At 42.8% G+C, this 18,519-nt stretch overlaps 2 protein-coding genes across 2 annotated transcripts; one reads left to right on the forward strand and one right to left on the reverse strand.

Moving 5' to 3' along the window:
* Positions 1 to 795: 795 nt before the first annotated feature.
* tctn2 (tectonic family member 2) lies at positions 796 to 5,209 on the reverse strand. The gene is made up of 18 exons (XM_069683862.1): positions 5,108 to 5,209; positions 4,834 to 4,947; positions 4,561 to 4,631; positions 4,174 to 4,375; positions 3,985 to 4,085; positions 3,671 to 3,870; positions 3,454 to 3,574; positions 3,200 to 3,353; positions 3,022 to 3,105; positions 2,824 to 2,946; positions 2,642 to 2,716; positions 2,437 to 2,535; positions 2,191 to 2,308; positions 2,002 to 2,105; positions 1,741 to 1,888; positions 1,467 to 1,610; positions 1,251 to 1,339; positions 796 to 1,103 (listed from the first exon to the last, which is right to left on the reverse strand). Exons 1-18 carry the CDS (start codon positions 5,205 to 5,207, stop codon positions 994 to 996), a joined length of 2,157 nt encoding a protein of 718 aa, XP_069539963.1. The 5' UTR covers positions 5,208 to 5,209; the 3' UTR covers positions 796 to 993.
* A 441-nt stretch (positions 5,210 to 5,650) lies between these two features.
* On the forward strand, positions 5,651 to 17,964 carry LOC138609788 (tRNA (32-2'-O)-methyltransferase regulator THADA). Its single transcript, XM_069682434.1, has 31 exons — positions 5,651 to 5,772; positions 5,885 to 6,065; positions 6,150 to 6,236; positions 6,321 to 6,348; positions 6,430 to 6,578; positions 6,665 to 6,787; positions 6,882 to 7,002; positions 7,131 to 7,276; positions 7,354 to 7,438; positions 7,515 to 7,651; positions 7,751 to 7,948; positions 8,035 to 8,749; positions 8,842 to 8,994; positions 9,090 to 9,199; positions 9,289 to 9,449; positions 9,533 to 9,693; positions 9,794 to 9,958; positions 10,049 to 10,197; positions 10,320 to 10,457; positions 10,543 to 10,647; positions 10,732 to 10,932; positions 11,029 to 11,179; positions 11,432 to 11,684; positions 12,144 to 12,380; positions 12,458 to 12,662; positions 13,824 to 13,991; positions 14,577 to 14,845; positions 14,945 to 15,103; positions 15,188 to 15,454; positions 15,536 to 15,738; positions 15,822 to 17,964. The coding sequence occupies exons 1-31, from the start codon at positions 5,651 to 5,653 to the stop codon at positions 16,067 to 16,069; spliced, it is 5,595 nt and encodes a 1,864-aa protein (XP_069538535.1). The 3' UTR covers positions 16,070 to 17,964.
* Positions 17,965 to 18,519: the final 555 nt, after the last annotated feature.

The following is an 18,519-nucleotide window of genomic DNA, read 5'->3' on the forward strand; positions in this document are numbered from 1 at the left end:
AAGTACACAAGTACGCATACACTATTTGAAAATGTAGGCAGATATAAGTACACTTTCGGAGGTTAAAAGGCCAACCAGGCTGTAATAATAAATAATTATTTGAATCATAAAATTCTTATCATAATCCTAAAATTATTGGTGAACAGTTAACTTTGTCAAGTGTCAATCCACATTCTCTGTAAATTCTTAAAATACTACAACCATCTACCTCTTGTATGTAACAACGTGATTCATAACTATTCATCTCTGCACCTAAAATAGTTTGTATGTATAGGCCTATATATAGTAGTTTTAGTTTTGTAGTGTCTTAAGTTATCTTGTCTAACCTGTCCTTGTGTTTAGTGTAGTATGTCAACTTGTGTGTCTGTACATTGAGAGTTGAGAAAAACCAGAGTCAGATTCCTTCTATGTGCCCACATACTTGACCAATAAAACTGATTCTGAACTATTGCACAACTACCTGACATATTTGATATTAGTGTAATAATCTCCCTTGAGGCGATGTTAGTTTTCATTAAGCAGTTTCTTTGTGTAAATATTATTGTATTACTCTGCAAGAATAAACCCTCATACCATCACGACCAGATTAACGTGTTTGGTGTGCCTAAGGGGGATATCAGAGCCAAGCTGTGAAAACATCTTTTGTCTTTTAGTAGAAGGCACTATGAAAAACAATGCAAATGACAAGGCAAATAAGCACTCCATGAGAAACACACTTTACATACACATAGGTTTGACTGAAATCTGATACGAGGATTGCTGAAGAGATACAGTCATAGAAAAAGTATCTTTATTAAAAAATGTTGCACAACACGACTATTTACATTCTCGCAAACATATAAAAACTATATAATTATAAATAATGTCTGACTGAAAAGGTGTAATTACAATTCAGTGACACTTTAATACATTAACTTATCTAACCTCTCACTCTCTCATTATTTCTCCATCAGTGTCTTCCCCTACATTTTTTGCAGGGTGTAAGAGAGCTGCTCAGTTCCATGCCTGTCGGATTTGTCTCCATGGAGTCCCAAGAATCGAAGCAGTGATAAAGAAGAACACCAAGATAAGGCCCTTAGCCAGCGACTGAGAATATGGCTCACCTGGACAGGACAAAGGTAAAATAAATCAGTAATGGAACTGTCAATCATCATACTTTGCTTCTTACTTTTCCCATTTACAGCATGATCAATTAAATGAAATAAATCTTTACTGGACAAATTTCCAGCAACAAGATACATTTTCCCCACCTGTGTAATACTTGGTGAAGGGGAAGGCGAGTTCAGGCCAACACACATCATTCCTGTTGCAGTCATACTCTGTAAAGTTGATCTGAAACCTGATAACAAAAAAAGATATTGCACTGCAGGTTAGAGTCCAGCAGGCAACTCATCCATAAAGTCATGTATGTGGCATAGGTTTAATACATCTATTAATCAGGGAAGTGTTGCTGTTTGAGGAGGCACCTGGTTTTTGGTGGTCCTGTGTCGATAGGAATGTCAATAAAGGTGACTGAGGAGGTGATGGGGAACAACTGAGTCTCAGATGGGTCCAAACACGGAGAGACATCACCTCCACCACAATCCAACGCCCAGGAGGACAGGCTGTAGCTAAAAATGACAAAGACATACAGTTTATAGGGATTTGGACATACAGTGACTGATCATATATAACAGCTCTTCCTCTAAGGAGAATACAATTAACACTGTACATTTCAATAAGTGTATAAATGTTACACACCTGACTTGCAAAGAACTGATATCTCTTTGTGGTATGCCGTCTACAATGCCGGTGATAACACTCCAAGCTTGTATGTGCTGGTGGGAAGGAATCCCATAGCATGTACTTGTGCTGTCCTCCATAGGTGAGCTTGAATTCAGTGTCACAACTGGAATTTAAATGTTGTAACATTGAGTTAGAACATAAAGATGATCAAATTAAACAAACACACACATGCAGATTAAAGCTTGTATGAGTTCTTTCTTTGCAACATTTACTCACAGCTTATGTTCAACCAGTCTGTCAACATCAGAGGATCAGGGTTTCCACTCTTTGCTACATATGTGGCTGTAACCAAATCTGCCTGGAGAGCAGTAACAGTGTCTCTGAAGAAGAAAAAACATTACATTTTACTTCCGCACAAATACATTTAAATATAGATCAGACATGATCTAATGATGCACTACTGACCTCAGGAGATCACACTGAGTCAGATTCTGTCTGCTGACAGGAAGAAGACATCCTGATGTTGAATTCTCACCAAACAGAACCGGTTTCTTCTCAGCAGTGGAACACAGTCCATCACTCACTGTTAGCCAGGACAGTTAATAGTGCTGTGTATTTTATTCAACGTTTTTTATTAATAAAATATATGTATCTGACTATTATGCTACATGCAAAAGGTCAGTAATCAGCAATATGACTGTATTAATTTACCTGGTTTCCAGAGACTGATTGACGTCCTTTGTATTGAGCCTGTGTTATTGTCCAAAAAGTCCACAATTCCAGCAATGACAGGCCTTCCCACCTGATAACCTGTCATTTCAAATGTGTTAACCACTCTCACAGGTTCTTTGAACTATTTTCTACAAAACAATTACTACAACAATACTCAGGACAAAGCGTATGATCTTACTCTTACCTGGGTTCCCTGAGTTGGGCTCACCCGAGAATTCTCCATTTAGAAACTCAGCAGAATACCTTGTAGTTAAGACCGCTGTTCAGGAGACAGAGCAGAAAAAATTGGCCCACACTACATCAAACATACTAATGAACTATGAATGATTATTAGCCAAAGCCTGAGAAAGCATTATTGACACTTACCACTCCTATTTAAAGTGATGGTCCCGACAGTGTGTGTCAGGGTGATACTTGTGATGCCATTTCCTTTCCAGTAGAACTTATAATCCAGCGCTAAGGTCACATTGTCACATACCAGACTCTCATCTTGAAATACATATCAACATTAGATTAATTGTCAGTTTAAGTTGTTGTAGAAATTATATATTGTAATATAAATACCTGAAGAGGCATCTGCATCTGTGCTTGAAATAAACAGACTCAAGTCAACGGCCACTTCATCGATAACATCCACCATAACATCACCTACAACACATGGGGGAAAGTTAGACACATGGATTCAAAGAGCTACAGAGCATATCAAAACATTGTGGCAGCATATTTAGTAGGTAACACATACCTCCTTGGCCATCCTTCACTTGAATCCTTAAATCTGTCTGTGGTGTTTGTAAGGGAGATCCAGTTGGGCAGGAGCTTAGCCGAGTTACACACTGGACTTCAAAGTTGTTCAAAAATGCAACAGGAGCGTTGTTTACACAGCGCCCAAGCACCATCTGTTGAAGGAGATATACAAGGCAGTAGTTTTTACAGCTTTGGCAACACAAAAGGTGCAAACTACTAATCAAACTGTATTAATACCGGTACACAACTAACCTGGGGGACAGTGAAGTACTGGTTGTTCGCTGTAAAAATGGGACTTCCCTGAATATAAATATTAACTGGCACTGGAGCAGACGAAGCCAGCGTTTGGAAGGATGGGCCAGGCTTGGATGCACTAGACAGGTTAAAGAGCAAAAGATAAATGATGAAAATATGACACAAAAATCAATAAATGCACACCATCAAAAAAACCTATTTGAAAGTGTCTTACATTGTATCTCCCTGGTAAAAGAGCCCGAGGTAAGGGTTGTTTTCTGGTGGAGAATTGACACATAGAAATGGGAACCAGTCTGGGGAGTTTTCATTGGACTGCACAGAGCACTGATAATCTGGATCAGTAGAGACCTGACCACCAAAGGGCCCAGGGAGACAGTGGGACACAAACAGCTTCAAATCTTCAGTGGAACAGTCCTGTTAGAGTGGAAGAAAAAAAAAACATTGTTGAATAACAAGCAGGAAAAGACATTTTCCTAAAATGCACGGTTCTCTTGTTAAAGAATACAGTTATGAGAGAGATGTAAATACCTTGTCACAGCAGCAGCGCACATCACATGCTCCGAACGTGAGGTCACAGGGACAAGACCCCAGTGGTGTGAACACTTGGTTTGGAATTACTGTTTTATTATCTGAAATGGATGAAAGATTTATGAAAAATGTGACACATTCCTTGCACGAAGGCACATAATGGTGGACTGTACTTTATATTGGTATTACCAGATGCAGCATTAGCAGGGACCAACAGGGCATGTATCCTGGCCTGGATCAGCAGTGAAGCCTGAGGTTTGCTGCCCACACATGCAGACACCTGAAGGGTCTCCAGGACACAAAGTGGCTTTGGACAGCAGTCAGTGTCCGTCTCATTCTCACCACACAAACGCAGACTTCTTTCCAGTCTCAGCTGAAACTGAACAGCAGACTGGGGAACCAAATGAAAAACACACAAGGCATAAAGAAAAATTGATGTTTAATATCAGCTCCATCAAATTATTTATGGAAAGTGTTTATTGCTTTAAACCCTATTTGCTTTTTACTACAGCTTTATTTCAACATTAAGTGGAAATATGATAGAAATGAAGATTCACTGCAGCACTAGCTTCTTACCTTTCCCACCTGCTCCCTTGTGAGGACCCACTGTGTTACCTCAGCTACACATGATGGAGGACCAATACTACCTGTGAAAGAAAACAAACCAGTTTTAATTCCCATAAAATGACAATACTTTCACAATATAGCAAGCCTTTAAAGAACTTAGAACTTATTTACTTAGAAAATAGAAATAATGAAAAACCAATCATCAGGTTATTTGTGGTAGATATTAGAGGGAGGAGCATGGCTGACAACATGGCTTAAGGGTCAAACACTTATATCTTGTACCTGTTGTACTGGAGGGAGAGACTGCCCTCAGATTCAGAGAGACGTCCGACGTGTTTCCCAGCAGAAGTGCAGTGACCGTAGATCCAGTTGTAGTGACATATGACGGCTGAAATTCTGTATAAAAATGGCAATGTATGTTAACTACTGCTTTTAACGTTAGCACGGTGCTGTTTAAAAAGCTTTGACGAGTGTTTGAACGTTAGCTGGGTTTACAAGGGTAGCTACTGTTAGCTATTTGAATACAAAACTGGGTAAATTTATTTTAAGGTCTTACCAACAATGTTTTGAGTGTGAGCCAAGGACATGAACAGTAAAACACATGTCACCCGACGTAAAATGAGCTGGAAAAAGACAATCTTAACCACGTTAGCCATTTGGTTCCTTTCAGGTTATGAGGGCGACATATTTGTAAACTGTTGGTGGTGTCTTGGTAACACAGAGCTCTTGTTCAGAGGTAATAAGGGGAACAAACTAACACTTGCGACGTCTTCTGGCCTGGAGTGGTACATGTACTGTTTATAACTTTAAGAATTATTAGAGTAAATGATTTAACAAACATTTCCACAACGGATTACATTTGATGTTATTATTATATTAATTCTTATTGATTTCTACTATAAAACTTAATCCTTTGACAAGTAAATTAATTTCAAAAATAAAAAAAACAGCCTCTAGGAGGTAGTATGTCGCTGTAAATCCAGCACTACTACAGGTTAAAGGATAATAGAATAAGAACTATGTCACGTGACCAGCGTACCAGCGTGCTGCCAATGTGTCAGACAACATCAGAAGTCCGTTCAGGGTAGTTAAAGAGACAATGTTGTCCTTTGAAGAGCTATTGACAAGTCTACAGGACTGTGTGATAACCGAGGATCAATCATCTAAAAATGTCAGCCAATCACTCAGGTTGTTCATAGATAAACTGTCAGAAGCCTCCAGGTGGGTACCTATTACCACAGCCTGTCTCTACTTATCTTTATCTGTAAACACTGTGTTTGTCACATGTATAGTAAGAAGTGGCAATGACTTATTATTCTGCTTTCATGAACAGGAGTAGCGTAAAAAGATGTAAGGAGCGTTGTTTAGAGGAGGCAGTCCAGCTGCTGAGACACATCTCAGAGGAGCAGCTTCATGTGTTAGAGGAGAGCCACCTCCTGCTTCTCGTCAGACTCCTGATCTCCATGCAGCTGCAGATGGTCAACATCTCCACAGCCTGTCGTAAAGTGGACCAGGTCAGCCCCATGCAGTATGTCTACTCACTGTACAATCTTTAAAACAAAATAGAATCTCACTGAAACTTCATATTTGTTTGACAGATGTTGCAACAGTTGGCGAAGGTGAACCACCACTTGGTTTTTGGAGAAACCCAGCACTGTTTGCACACCATAGTCCATACTGAGCAGGTAAAGAGCTCCCACTTCACTTGTATTTGTTATGTATTCACATAAAGGAACTGCATATTAATGTTTCCCATGTCTTCTTTTTAGATATTGTCTTTTGAAGATCTGCAGAGAGGTTAGTGCTGCCTAAAGATCATGTATTACTTAAGTCCAATATGAGTCTCTAATCAACTTTCTGTTATTTAACCTTCTGTAGCCTGTATGTTCCTGGAGGACAGCACTGTTGGTCGTGAGGTGTGGCAAGAGTCCCACCTGTCCTTGCTGAATAAAGTGTCAGAGCTGTTCCCCAATGTGTTGCAACAAGAATCTCTGAGAGATGGACCACTGTGTTACATTGCTGTCAAGGTACATGAAGCAGTCTATTGTTTAATTTGTTTCTGTTGTTGTGTCATCTGTTGTTCTTACCTGACACCTGTGATCTATCTCTGCAGGTGTGTTTGCAAATATTTCAGCTGTTGTCCAGTGAAGTGGCTCCTCTGGTGTGGGACAAGGAGCACAGGAGCCCGGCAGTGCAGGAGATCCTGCAGGCTCTTATGGACATAATATTTGGACAGGTTTCCTTTTGTTCCATCAGTCACTTATTCAGAAAATCGAAATCTCTTTGTTACTTTTGTTTTGACTCATCAGTTAGTGTGTGCTGTCTTGCAGTGTTGCAACAGGGACACTCGTCTTCTGGCGGGCACTGCTGTGGCCATGCTGATCAACACGGCACCAGAGAGTGGAGCTGGAGAGGCTGCTGCCTGGAGTCTGCTGCAGATCTCACACTCAGGTAGGAAACCAACAACACTGCTGGAAAAATATGGATGGACAAATATAGATACATTTAGTCTTTTTATTCTTTGTGGAACCCTCAATCACAGATTATTTTTAATGCAAATTCTCTTGATTCTCTCTCAGAGCCGTGGCTGCTGACTGTGGGTGCTCTGCAGGTTCGCTGCAGCCCTGCAGGGAGGGACGGAGTGGCGAGGCTGGTTGTCTGCAGGGGCCTCCTGACCTGCTGTCGACCTCACATCTTGCTCAGTTCACACGAGGATGCCAAAGAAGTAAATCTAGTTCAACTTCATATCAAAAACGTGTTCTGCTTTTCTTATTCTCGCTCTCATCATGTCCTTTTATTTAGGCGTGTTTACTGCTGAGAGGCTTGGTCCCTCTGGTCTACGCTTTGTGTGAGGAGAGGCTGGATTGCCACTACTTTGCCTTTGAAGGTGAGTAACGCCCACTCGGTTTATCCAGGAGCTTTTATGGCAATATCCCCTGTTCAAATATGACATATTGTTGCAGTATTGACACTATGGCTGAAGAAAGTGAAGGAATGTGTGGCTGATATCTGGAAGATGACGGGCGTTCGCCTTCTGCCTGATGACAGCAGCCTGCAGCAAGAGCTCATTGACATTATCTGGACCAATGCAGAAAGCCCAGTCAGTCAAATTGACTTCATTATATTATTGCAATTAAAAGAAGTGGAACAAAAACTATAAAGTAAAAGTGCATTATTTGACTTTACTGTGCATTTGCAGGTGGAAGGTGTGTCAGAGTTTGTGCGCACTGCCTTCAGTCTGCTGCTGGAGCTCTATGAGATGGACTGTGAGCAGTTCTGTGACACAAAGAGGACTCTTTATTTGACTCTACTTCAGCGGATAATCAAACTACCATGGGAATCCAAAGCCAAATATCATCGTCTGTGTGCATTACTGCCATATGTGGGGACTAGTATGGTGAGGGTCAAGGGTCATGACAGCGTTAATAATGTTGTACTACAGTCAGTTTGATGGCTTTGATGCATGTTTCCTTTTTCAATCAGGTGCTGGATAAATATGCAGAAATATCAAACCATCTGTTGAAGTGCCTGTCGACCAATCACCTGTCGCCGTGCGGATCGGAGCTCTACAGAAGTCTCATCAAGCAGCAGAGGAGAGAGTTATGTGTTGGTTCACACACTGAGCTGGATCTGGCCAATCAGTGGGCGGAGCTTTGGCGGCTCTTCCTTCATCAGGCACTGACATCTGATGTGACTCTCCTACAGAACAACAGCGCAACACAGTTATTACCCTGCACCTTTCAGATCTTCCCCTCTGCTGTGGATCCTCTGCTGGCCTCTCTCGACCCGTACACCCTGGGTCACCTCCACGCCTGGGCCTGCATCCTGAGCTCCTATCGAGCGGTCACAGGAGGTTCTCCCTGGGCTCTGCAGGGGAACTCAACCTTTAAAACCCTCCAGCTCGCTCTCGGGTCTGCAGATGACAAAGTCCGCCTCGCTGCTCTCAACGTCCTCTGCTGCACCCCGAAGACTAAAGACACTCCAACCAAAGAGGAGATGGAAATAATGAGGAAGTTTATCCCTCAGAACCTAAACTGTGAGTCCTCGCCTTTCCGGCAACATTTTCAGGCTGGAGTAAAGAAGTTTCTGGTTCGTATCAGAGACGGCTGCTTGGCTCATGTCAGAGGACTGAAGGGCAAAAAGAAAGGAGACGCTGACCACTCTGAGAGGACACAGGATGCCTTGGAGCAGGGAATAGGTGAGATAACCAACTGATAAATATTTATCATACTGTGGTTTTCCTTGTAAACCTTTTTCTGCTAATAAAAAACCCTCTTGTATGTCGTGTAGGGTTTGTGGAGTGGTTGGGTCATCTCCCATACACCTATCTGGCACCAGGACACAGTTACCAGAGGAAGAAGACTGCGCTTCTGTTGCTGTGTGCGGTGCTGGAGACCTGCACAGACACCTGGAGCCCAGACAAGAAGAAGGGGCAACCTCCAGGTACGTTTGGCAAACACTGATGGGAAGATATATACCAAAACAAATACTTACTTATTTACTACATGTTTCTGGTTCTATGTGTAATTCTTTTGCAGCAAACATGGGCTCTCTTATTAACTGTGCCAGACAGAGAGGACTCTGGGATTTCGTCTGCAGGACAAAACAGCTGGTTCTCATCAGCTGTTTAGAAGATTCTACCAATGAGGTAGAGCTGCCTTTATTTCCCCATGTTCAATTATACAGTTTAAATCAAAAAGAGAGTAGATAGATACAGGTACTGTTTTTCTTTTACAGATTCGGGAGCTCTCAGCCGGGTTATTGTTGAGATTCTTCCCACCCAGTTTTCCAGATGACATCGCTGCAGCGTTGCTTACCCGAACCAAACAGCTCCTGTGCAGCCCTCGCGTGCAGGAGGCTCAGATGGGAGCGCTGATGATGAAGGTCCTTCTTCAGAAGTGAGTCATCATCCTACATACTCATGTTCAAAATGATGCCTGTTGTAGATGCAAAGGATAAACTGTTGTTGTTGTTCATGTAGATCACAGGAGCGGCCTGAGGGCTGCAGACTGAACATTACCAGCAGTGGAGGTAAATCCAAGGCCTCCTGCATGATTCAATTCCTGGTGACGGAGCTGGAGGAGCACTACCTGACTGCCAAAGCTGACATGATGCTTGCTGCCAGAACCAAGCCGATGCATGGTGATACTTGAGATCTACAGAACTGACATCTACAGTAAATTATGTTCAGCCAAGAAAAAGTACTTCAGCTCTTTAAATCCTGACGTGAATTCTCTTCCAGGTGTCCTAAGTGCCCTTCAGAGGTGTATGCTTGAGGCACCCGGCTGCATTTATGACACACTCGGACACAGTTTGACCATCAAGGTGCTGGAACTGATGGAGAAAATCTCTCTGTTGCTGCTGGGTGTTCTCTATGGAGACCTGGACGCTTGTGCCACTGAGAAAGGTAGGAACAACACTGATTTGGGAATGAAACCCAAAACATTTCAGTTTGATTTATGACACCAATATAGTGAATGGTTCTCTTCTGTCTTAGATGCCCCGCCTTCTTTTTGTGATATGGGGAACGCCATTAGCTCTCTAATAGCTGAAGCATCTGGAGGAGGCCAAGTGGACGGAGAGGAGTTTGTGCTGCTATCTGAAGAGCACAGCCTCGTTCTCACCTGCTGCTGGGTCTCACTCAAGGTAAAACACAACCAGATGCACCATTAACTTAATTAGTTATCAAAAAATGTTGCATTTTAGCTTAGCATATTTGTGCATTTGTATTCTTTCCTCAACATTACTTGCTTATATTTTTCTATCAGGAAATAGGAATCTTTTTAGGTTCTCTGGTTGAGAAAATTCTCACAGAATCCAAACCCAACGACTGCCCTCTAACAAATGAGGATCTAATGAGAGCATCAAAAGTATTCAAGAATATTCTGCTCAAATGCCGTCACTGGGTAAGTCTAATAAATCCATTTAGAGGCATTTAGTCAAAATCATCTCATCTCACATGCTATTGGAATTCATGTGTCTTGTCACCAGGGGGCAGTAGAGGGATGCTGTGTGGGCTTCACCCGGTTCTGTGCCTCTCTGTTCAGCAGCAGTGATGCAGAGCTGAGGGATATCCCAGCTCACATGCTGAAACAAGTGAGTGGTGATACATGTGTTTTGTTCATAAATGGAGTCGCTGGATCAGCTTACAGATATGTTTCTCCTTCTATTTCTTTGTAGGGATTGCAGGTCGTGCAGTCCCCTCGTTTGACATCTGTGACCCGGCGGGCTGCAGGGTTGCCCATGCTCATCCTGTGTGTTGTGTCAGCCGAGGAGGCCAGTAAATCCAGACCACTGTTAGCTCACAGTATACAAACCTTACTTGAGACAGCCAGAACACCAGTACCTGAGAACTGGGACCAAACAGTGGACCTGCCACAGGTCTGAAGCCAAAATAACAGTGTGAAACAAGGATGCTGTTCTTTATAAATGCAAAGACAGATGTGGTAACACGATGCATTGTCCTTTCCTCTGCAGGTGTGTGCGGTTCACACTCTGCAGGCCCTGGTGCGAGGTTCAGGTCTGGGAGCAGCTGTCCTGCAGTTTGCTCCTGCAGTAGCCATCTTGTCTCTCACTCTGCTCAGCTCTCCGTGCTGGGCCATGAGGAATGCTGCCCTGCAGCTTTACAGTAAGACATGGACACACTCAGAGATTTACTTACAGGCTTTAATATGAATGACTCTGTAAGGACTAGGGTTTACGATTTATCTGTCTATAGTTGTCTTGATTAAATTTGTAATTGTAACTATTAACTATCAAGTTAACTTATTCCTATTGCATCTTTTGTCATGCAGATAATGGTTATACAGTATTTAAAGAAGGTTCATTTATTAGAGTAGTTGCTAAATGAAGTTGCAGTTATTTTTTTGCCTGTTTCCAGGTTCTCTGTGCTCGCGAATGCTCGGCCAGCGGCCCAGCAGTGAAGAGGGGAGCCCGGCCCAGCACGGCATGTCCCCTCTGGCCTTCTTCTTCCACTACCCGGCGCTCCAGCCCTTCCTCCTAGGCGAGCTAAGGGGGGCAGCACAAGACCTCCAGGGTCCATCTAATGAGGCCAGACTACATCTCCAACCGTCGCTCTACCCTGTCCTCACTCTGTTAGCCCAACTCCAGCCGGGTGTCCAGGACTCAACAGAGTGACTACTTCTTTATTATTCTCTCATCACTAGACGGTTTGGGTCAGGCAGGACAAATATGATTATTCTTTACTACACTGGTTTTCATTTAGACCTGGAGTATGTAGGAAATCCACTTAACCAGTGAGCAGAGAAATGAGCTGTTTATGGGTTTGAGCGTTCATAGAGGGATTAAATAAAGACGTGATAACGTGAGCAATTTGTTGCCTTTGGAAAGAACTAGCTGTTTGCTCCATTTCTAGTCTTGTGCTGCTGGCAGAAGCTGCATATTGAGTGAGTAGACTTAAGGTCTTAAGTATCAATCTTCTTATGTAAGTATGCAAAATGCTGAATACATTTGGCAGTTTATACTGTGTTTATACAAAACAGAGGGGAATAACTGAGATTTAGACACTTGTGAATCTTCGTACAGAAAGTTATTTGACCCAGTGTCACATCTCTGTTTTTGTCTCATGCCAGGACTCTGTCAGACTTCCTGCCTCCGTTACTGCAGCTGTCTGCCAGTCCCATTTACAGTGTGAGAGTGATGGCCTCGAAGGCTTTGGTTGCCATGACTCCCCCCTCAGAGTACATGAACATCCTCATCAAACTAACGGCTCAACTCCCCGGTCCACTGGAGAGCTGCTGTCACAACCGGCTCCACGGACAGCTGCTGCAGATCAAAGCAGTTCTAGACAGAGCTCTCTGCTCAGACAGGTGAGACTTTAAAGAGTGTTTCATTCATTCACCAGACTCTGTCAAGCTGTGTAATCCTGCTGTGATTCTGTTCTCAGTGCCCCCTCAGCTGACCTGTGTGAGGTGCTGAGCAGGCTGGATGCCTCGCTGTGGCTGGTGACTCAAACTCAACGCTGCCCCCTGGTGAGGGCGGCATACCTCGGAGTCGCAAGCTCGCTGAGAGGTTTCTGCTGTGAGACTTTCCTGTCAAAGCTCAGTGACGCTCTCATGCGTGACCTGCAGACACCTCAACAGCAGCTTCAGGTGTGTGACACTCCTGCTGACATGGCCATGTACAAAAAATAGACATATTAGGGAACATTATAACCTTTATTTAATAGTGTAGACCAGGGTTCTTGTAGTTAACGAAAACTAAGACTAAGACTAAAGCTAGCCGCGAAAAAATAACTTTGTTGACTGAAAAAAACCAAAAACTAAATAGAATTGTTCAATGTGAAACCACTTTGTCCTATTCTTTTTGACAAGAGACACTGACCTAATAAAAGAACCTAGACTGAAGATGACACAGTAACAAACTAGTTCCAGAAGGTGGCAGCAAAGCAAAATAGCGGATGTCGGCTCCCGTAGAAACTCCAAGGAAGACGATACTTCAGTTCAAGAGTTCAAAAACCAAAGAGAAAGACTAAATGAAAATAAAAATTTCAAAACTATGATAACTCTAGTGTAGACATGCATAGATTGATAGAAATCAAGGTGAGAGTTGTTATGCAGCAAAGGTCGCTTGCCATAGAAGAATAGGGGTTACATGTGTCTTAGACCTGGTAAAGACCTAGAAAACCTTCATTCCAATCAGCATTTTAAAAATCTTATTGAATAAAAACAACTCACTACAATGAAATTGTCTTCTGCCAAAGTTTGAAAAGTTTCTGCTTTTTCACATGAGATTTTTCTGCCTGTGTAGTTTTGTTTGTCCTCTTGGCACTGGTTTCAAGTAGGCCCGGCTCTGCTGGAGCGTGATGTCACGTATTTCTGTGCACCAGTCAAATATGATGTGACCCAACCACATTCAAACCGCCCTGATGAAGCAGATTAGCTTGTTGTTTTAAACTTTAACTATGATTGTTGCTTAGTGATGCCTTTATTGTATTATCCAAAGAGCACTTTAAGCTTACTCAATTTGAGTCCAGGAAGCGCTCCTTCCCTGATGTTTGATTGCTGATTATTTAGTCAGGAAATGTTCTGTTATTCAGAAAGTCCAAGTACCTAAAATTTGGCTTAAATAATTTTTTTTGTCTTTAACATTCTTTTCATGACTATAAAGCATCATAGAAACTCAAATGTAGAACTGTTCTAACATGTTAGGTCCCATCTTTCGTAGCAATAAGCACTTTTTGGGACTGTTAGACCCCGAGGCTTTTTGGCTTCCCTAGCTGATATTCTTTCTAATGCTTCTAATCTCCGCAGATTGGGTTGTCATCCTTCCATCAACAAGCCATCCACTTCTTATGTGCAGATCTGAAGTGGGCCTGTAAAATCTGGGACAACTTCTCTGCAGCGAGCCCCGATGTGAGGCTCTCATTGGTCTCTTGGGTGGTGGATGGGCGGCGTTTGCAGAAAACCAGCTTGAAAGAGGTGATCCAGAGGGTGTTGCAGGTGAGACTTGATCTGTTCTCCAGAATTCAGAGGAAAGAAAACAACCTTTCCTAAAAACCTGTCTAACAGCTTTCAGTCTAACGACCTGCTCAGAGCACAATGTGAGGAAGCTGGGGAGGCAGAGATAGGCTTAAATATGATCAAATCTCAGGCTGAGATCTGGCTGGAGATCTTATTTCTTCCTCTGAAGGGACACTCCCTTTACAGAGACTCCGGTACAGACAAGCTGAGTAAATCTTTCGTTTTATTATCCACTGTTATTGGAGGTCATTTAGATTCAGCATGTTACATTATACATATATATATATACATTATGTAGATCACCTAGTTTTGTTGTGTATTGGCTCTCTTGAAAATACTCTTGATAAAATGTGATACTTCAAAAGGGAAAGCAGAATATTTTATTAGTTTATGATCAAATCACACCAAAAACAATCTTAATTATTTATCAGATTTTTCATGTTTTTTGTGATATAACTTTATTTCCTATTCTACATCATGATTTGAAGCCTGGGAGCCAGTCCGGGTATTCCTGAAAGGCATTTAAAATCAAGTAGATTAAAGGACACTGCTCTTTATCTCCAGTCAAACCTGAGGGGGGCGTTGTTGAGCCAAAATGTGGAGTACCGCAGGACCTACCTCGCAGCCCTGGTGGCAGTGATGGCTGGAGATTATTCAACTTCACCCCACAACCCTCCTCAGTCGGTCCCACTGGAGGAGCCAGTCCTGCCCGAGTGTCTGGATCTGTTGCTCTGTGATCTGGAGGACCAGCGAGGAGGGCCGGAGTTTCTGTCCCAGGCTCTGTGTGCTGTCAGTCTGCTGCTTTTCCAGCTGTCAGACCGCAGGTTTTACATTTTGTATTTACTGTTATTAATACTTCTTCAGTGCTTCTTGTTCTGCTCTGACTTTCTTCTTCTCTTTATGCACATCAGTCTAAAGATATCCTTGCGCCAGCGCTGGTGTAGTGTCCTGGAATCCCTGCGGTCCCCAGACGCCCCTGAAGTGCTCAGGCTGGCGTGTGCTGAAGCTCTGTGTTTGGCTGCTGCTCCACTAATGAGGGAAACCATCCCTCTGTCTGCTACCATGATTAGGTATGAAGGAATTTAAATAGTGCTATCAACAAAGGACTGTTGTTTGTGAGCAGAATTAAAAAATGTTAAATCTCTCCGTTTTAGGCTGATCAACACAGGCCTGTACTTGCTGCAGGACCAAAGCCAGCAGGTGAGGATCAAAGTGGCCTGTTTTACCTCCATGCTGCACCATGCCAGAAGAAGACGACCTCAGAGGAGCGTCTACCTTATGCAGGTCAACCAAGCTCTGCCGCTGCTTCTGGACCTGTTGCTGGAGGAATACTGGGACAGTCTCGGCGCGCTGGAGGTGCTGCTGTGGCACCTCCCCCAGCCTGACCTCCGATATGTGCTGCGGGAGGCCTCCGAGACGGTGTACGTTACCTCTCACTGAATCGTCCCTCTTGTACAAACAGCAGCATTGGTTGCTAAACTGTTTTCTGCTCTCTTGCTCAGGTGTTCCAGTCTGTATGAGCAGGATGAGGCCAATGTGTTTGCTGAGCCCTCTGTGATGGCTGCACATGTGCTGCCTTACCTGCTGCAGATGGCCGGAAGATACTCCAAATCCTCATTTCTGGCACAGAGCCTGAGTGCATGGGCTGAGGATAATGCTGCACAGGTGCAAGACAGCCTTGCACTCTGCAAAGAGCACCAGCCAGGTACAACAGTAACCTGTAATTCCTAATATACATGACATCTAAATTTGTGTTACAATATAAGTCTTTGTTCTCTCTCTCTCCAGCTGAGACTTTGACCCCGGCCTGGCTGGCTCTCCTCAGGGACCCACATTTCCACAGCACCCTGTGTGGCCTCATCACCAGGTCTGCCCTCCTCCTCCGGCTGGTGAAAACATCACATGATATGCACCACCTTTGTGATGCTTCATCTCTGCACATGACTCTACAGGAAGTTTACAATCTTCTCAGTGAGAACGGTGTCCACTTTCCTGCCGCTCTAACAGCTGCTGCGGCTGGAAAGCTGCCACTATAAAGGCCTTTACTCCACAGGACACTCACTGAGCAAAGCGGGATGAAATTACAGGTGGATATTTTAAGATGCTTATGACAACTTTATATGCAGCCTTAGTGTCGAACGAGCATCTCAGCTGCTGATGCTGCAGTAGACCAGTGCTTGGCAGGCTGGCTGAGTTATGTAAGAGCTGAAAGGCTGCAGTCAGTTTCATCCATCATCGTATTACCTACATGGAGAAGAGACTCACTGCTGCAGTGCACAGTGTGGCAAAGCAGTTGTTTCCCATAAGCTCCAGAGGCCTGTTTTTGCTGCAATTCTTTTATATATAAGAGTTCATTACATAAAACTTTCTAAAGCTGTATTAGTTTTTAGAAAAGCCCCAGGTCTGTCTTCTTGATTAGCATTCCCAAAAGTTATACACTCTTTAATTCTAGTAGAGCTGTGTTTTCCTGCCTTCTGCTCCTATCTGTATACTTTTAAATCTCAGCCGCAACAGTAACAGGGTCCAGACTGCTGCAGTGATGTAACAGCATCAGGAGAAATTGGCTGCTTGGTGCCCAGCAGGGGAATACAGTGTATGTTTTAATGCTCCATTAGAGGCTATGTAACAGGGTAAGTGTCCATTTTCCGACCACATGTGGGCCGATGATGATGACTGATGGAGAGCTGACGGTTGCTCCGCGACAGAGCGCACACTACAGCAGTCTTACATCATCAGATAGCCCGCTGCTTTTGTTTCAGACGGGCAGCTTTCAGTATTGGACAAACAATGACATAAACGAGTTTTGTTCATGGCAGCTTTAAGCTAGTAATTAAATGTCCATGAAAGGTTTTATTGTCGTATCTTCACAATGTAAAGGTACTATCAAAGGTGATTAAACTCTCAAATTGGCTGCATCTAAACAACTAGTTTATCAACATGTAACTGCAGAACAGCAGAGTCACGTTGTTTTACTATAAGGTGCATCAGGCTCATCTGCTTCAGGTAAGGTTTCCATTGTGTATGCATGAAGCATTGTGCTTGGCTCTAATCTAGATTACGCAACCCCTATGACATCAAGCTTGTGTTAATGATTCACATATAAAGCTTATGCAGTGTATCACCCAATGACCCACACCTGGTGTGCCTCTGTGAGATAGAGACACACTTAAAACAAAGCTACAGGTGGTTCTTGACATGTTGAGGCTCTTACTGCGTCAGAACATGACGTGGAAAAACAAGGAAGTTCTAGTCAGAAGGATTTAGCCAACGTTTAAATTTGCCAAACTTCATGACAAAACCTCATAGCACCCGCCTCTTAAAGTACAAATAGGGGCTTGAACTTTCCTCTATTTCAAGACAAGGGCAAGAGAAACAGCTGCCAGGCGTCATTTAAAAAAAAAAGACACAGTAAATGCTATTTTCATTCATACTTTGCTGGAACAATGTGTACTGTGTCGTGTCTTCTGCCTCAACCTTGAGGACAATGTTTGAAAAGGGAGCACAAAAGCAAGGTTGGACGTTTCCTGAAGGCTAAGTGTGTCTAAAACTTGTAAATGACCATCTGCTATTGTTACTGAGAACGCTGAGTCTCTGGGCTCTCTGTAAGCCTGCCTGGCTAATTAAAGGATTAACTATAGCAACAGGGAACAAGGCCAAGTAGGTACAAACCACTTTTACTTTTACTGCCCGTGTGTGTATGTGTGTGTGTGCATGCATACAGACTGTGTGCACCATCTGGAGCATGAAAGTGTGTTTTTCCACTGTTGGATCACAAGTGGATCCTATGTCCTCAGGTTACCAGTGGCAAGAGTCAAATGTTTTTACAAATGTCTAAATGAATGAAAGCCTTTTCAAAATAAGGGTTCCGGTTTTAGTGTGCATTTTTACCTCTTTTTTTAAAGAGAACTGTTGAAGCTAAATGTGAGTATATGATATATAATAAAGTCAAATAATTATGCTGTTTGTTGCACAATTGTTATTTTATTTTATTACTGCTACTCTGTTATAATGTGACGCCTGTAGAGACACAGTCTATAATGGTACATTCTGTTGCGCTAACAATTATAGTAGTTAAGGATAATCACCAGACACCAGCTATGTCAGAAATATTTAGTAGCTGCTTCCACCTCTTAAAAATAGTCTCAACTGTTTTTCAAAACTAAGTCATGATAGAAACAAAATTGCTGTTGATACATAAAATTATGAGACATATAGTCCAAATCATGTCAAATTTCTGAACGTTAATAAGAACGTACGGCACTCAACGTGAGCTCAGTTTTTAAAGTAAGGAAAGGTCCATTTTTTTTTAACAGGAAAAGAAAAAAACAACAACAAAAAAAGTTAGCTATAAACGTGTTTGTATCATCCTTACTTACTTTTCAACATTTTTGTCTGGATTTTGTGGTTAAACTGCGCTTCTATACCTACCTGTCACTTGACTCAGTCCCAACATGTGTTTACCATATTGTTGTCCAGTGATTAGTGA

Source organism: Semicossyphus pulcher, unplaced genomic scaffold, assembly GCF_022749685.1.
Source record: "Semicossyphus pulcher isolate SPU_LCO1_2020_fin unplaced genomic scaffold, fSemPul1.0.p SCAF_6, whole genome shotgun sequence".
In the NCBI taxonomy this organism is placed as follows: Eukaryota; Metazoa; Chordata; class Actinopteri; order Labriformes; family Labridae; genus Semicossyphus; species Semicossyphus pulcher.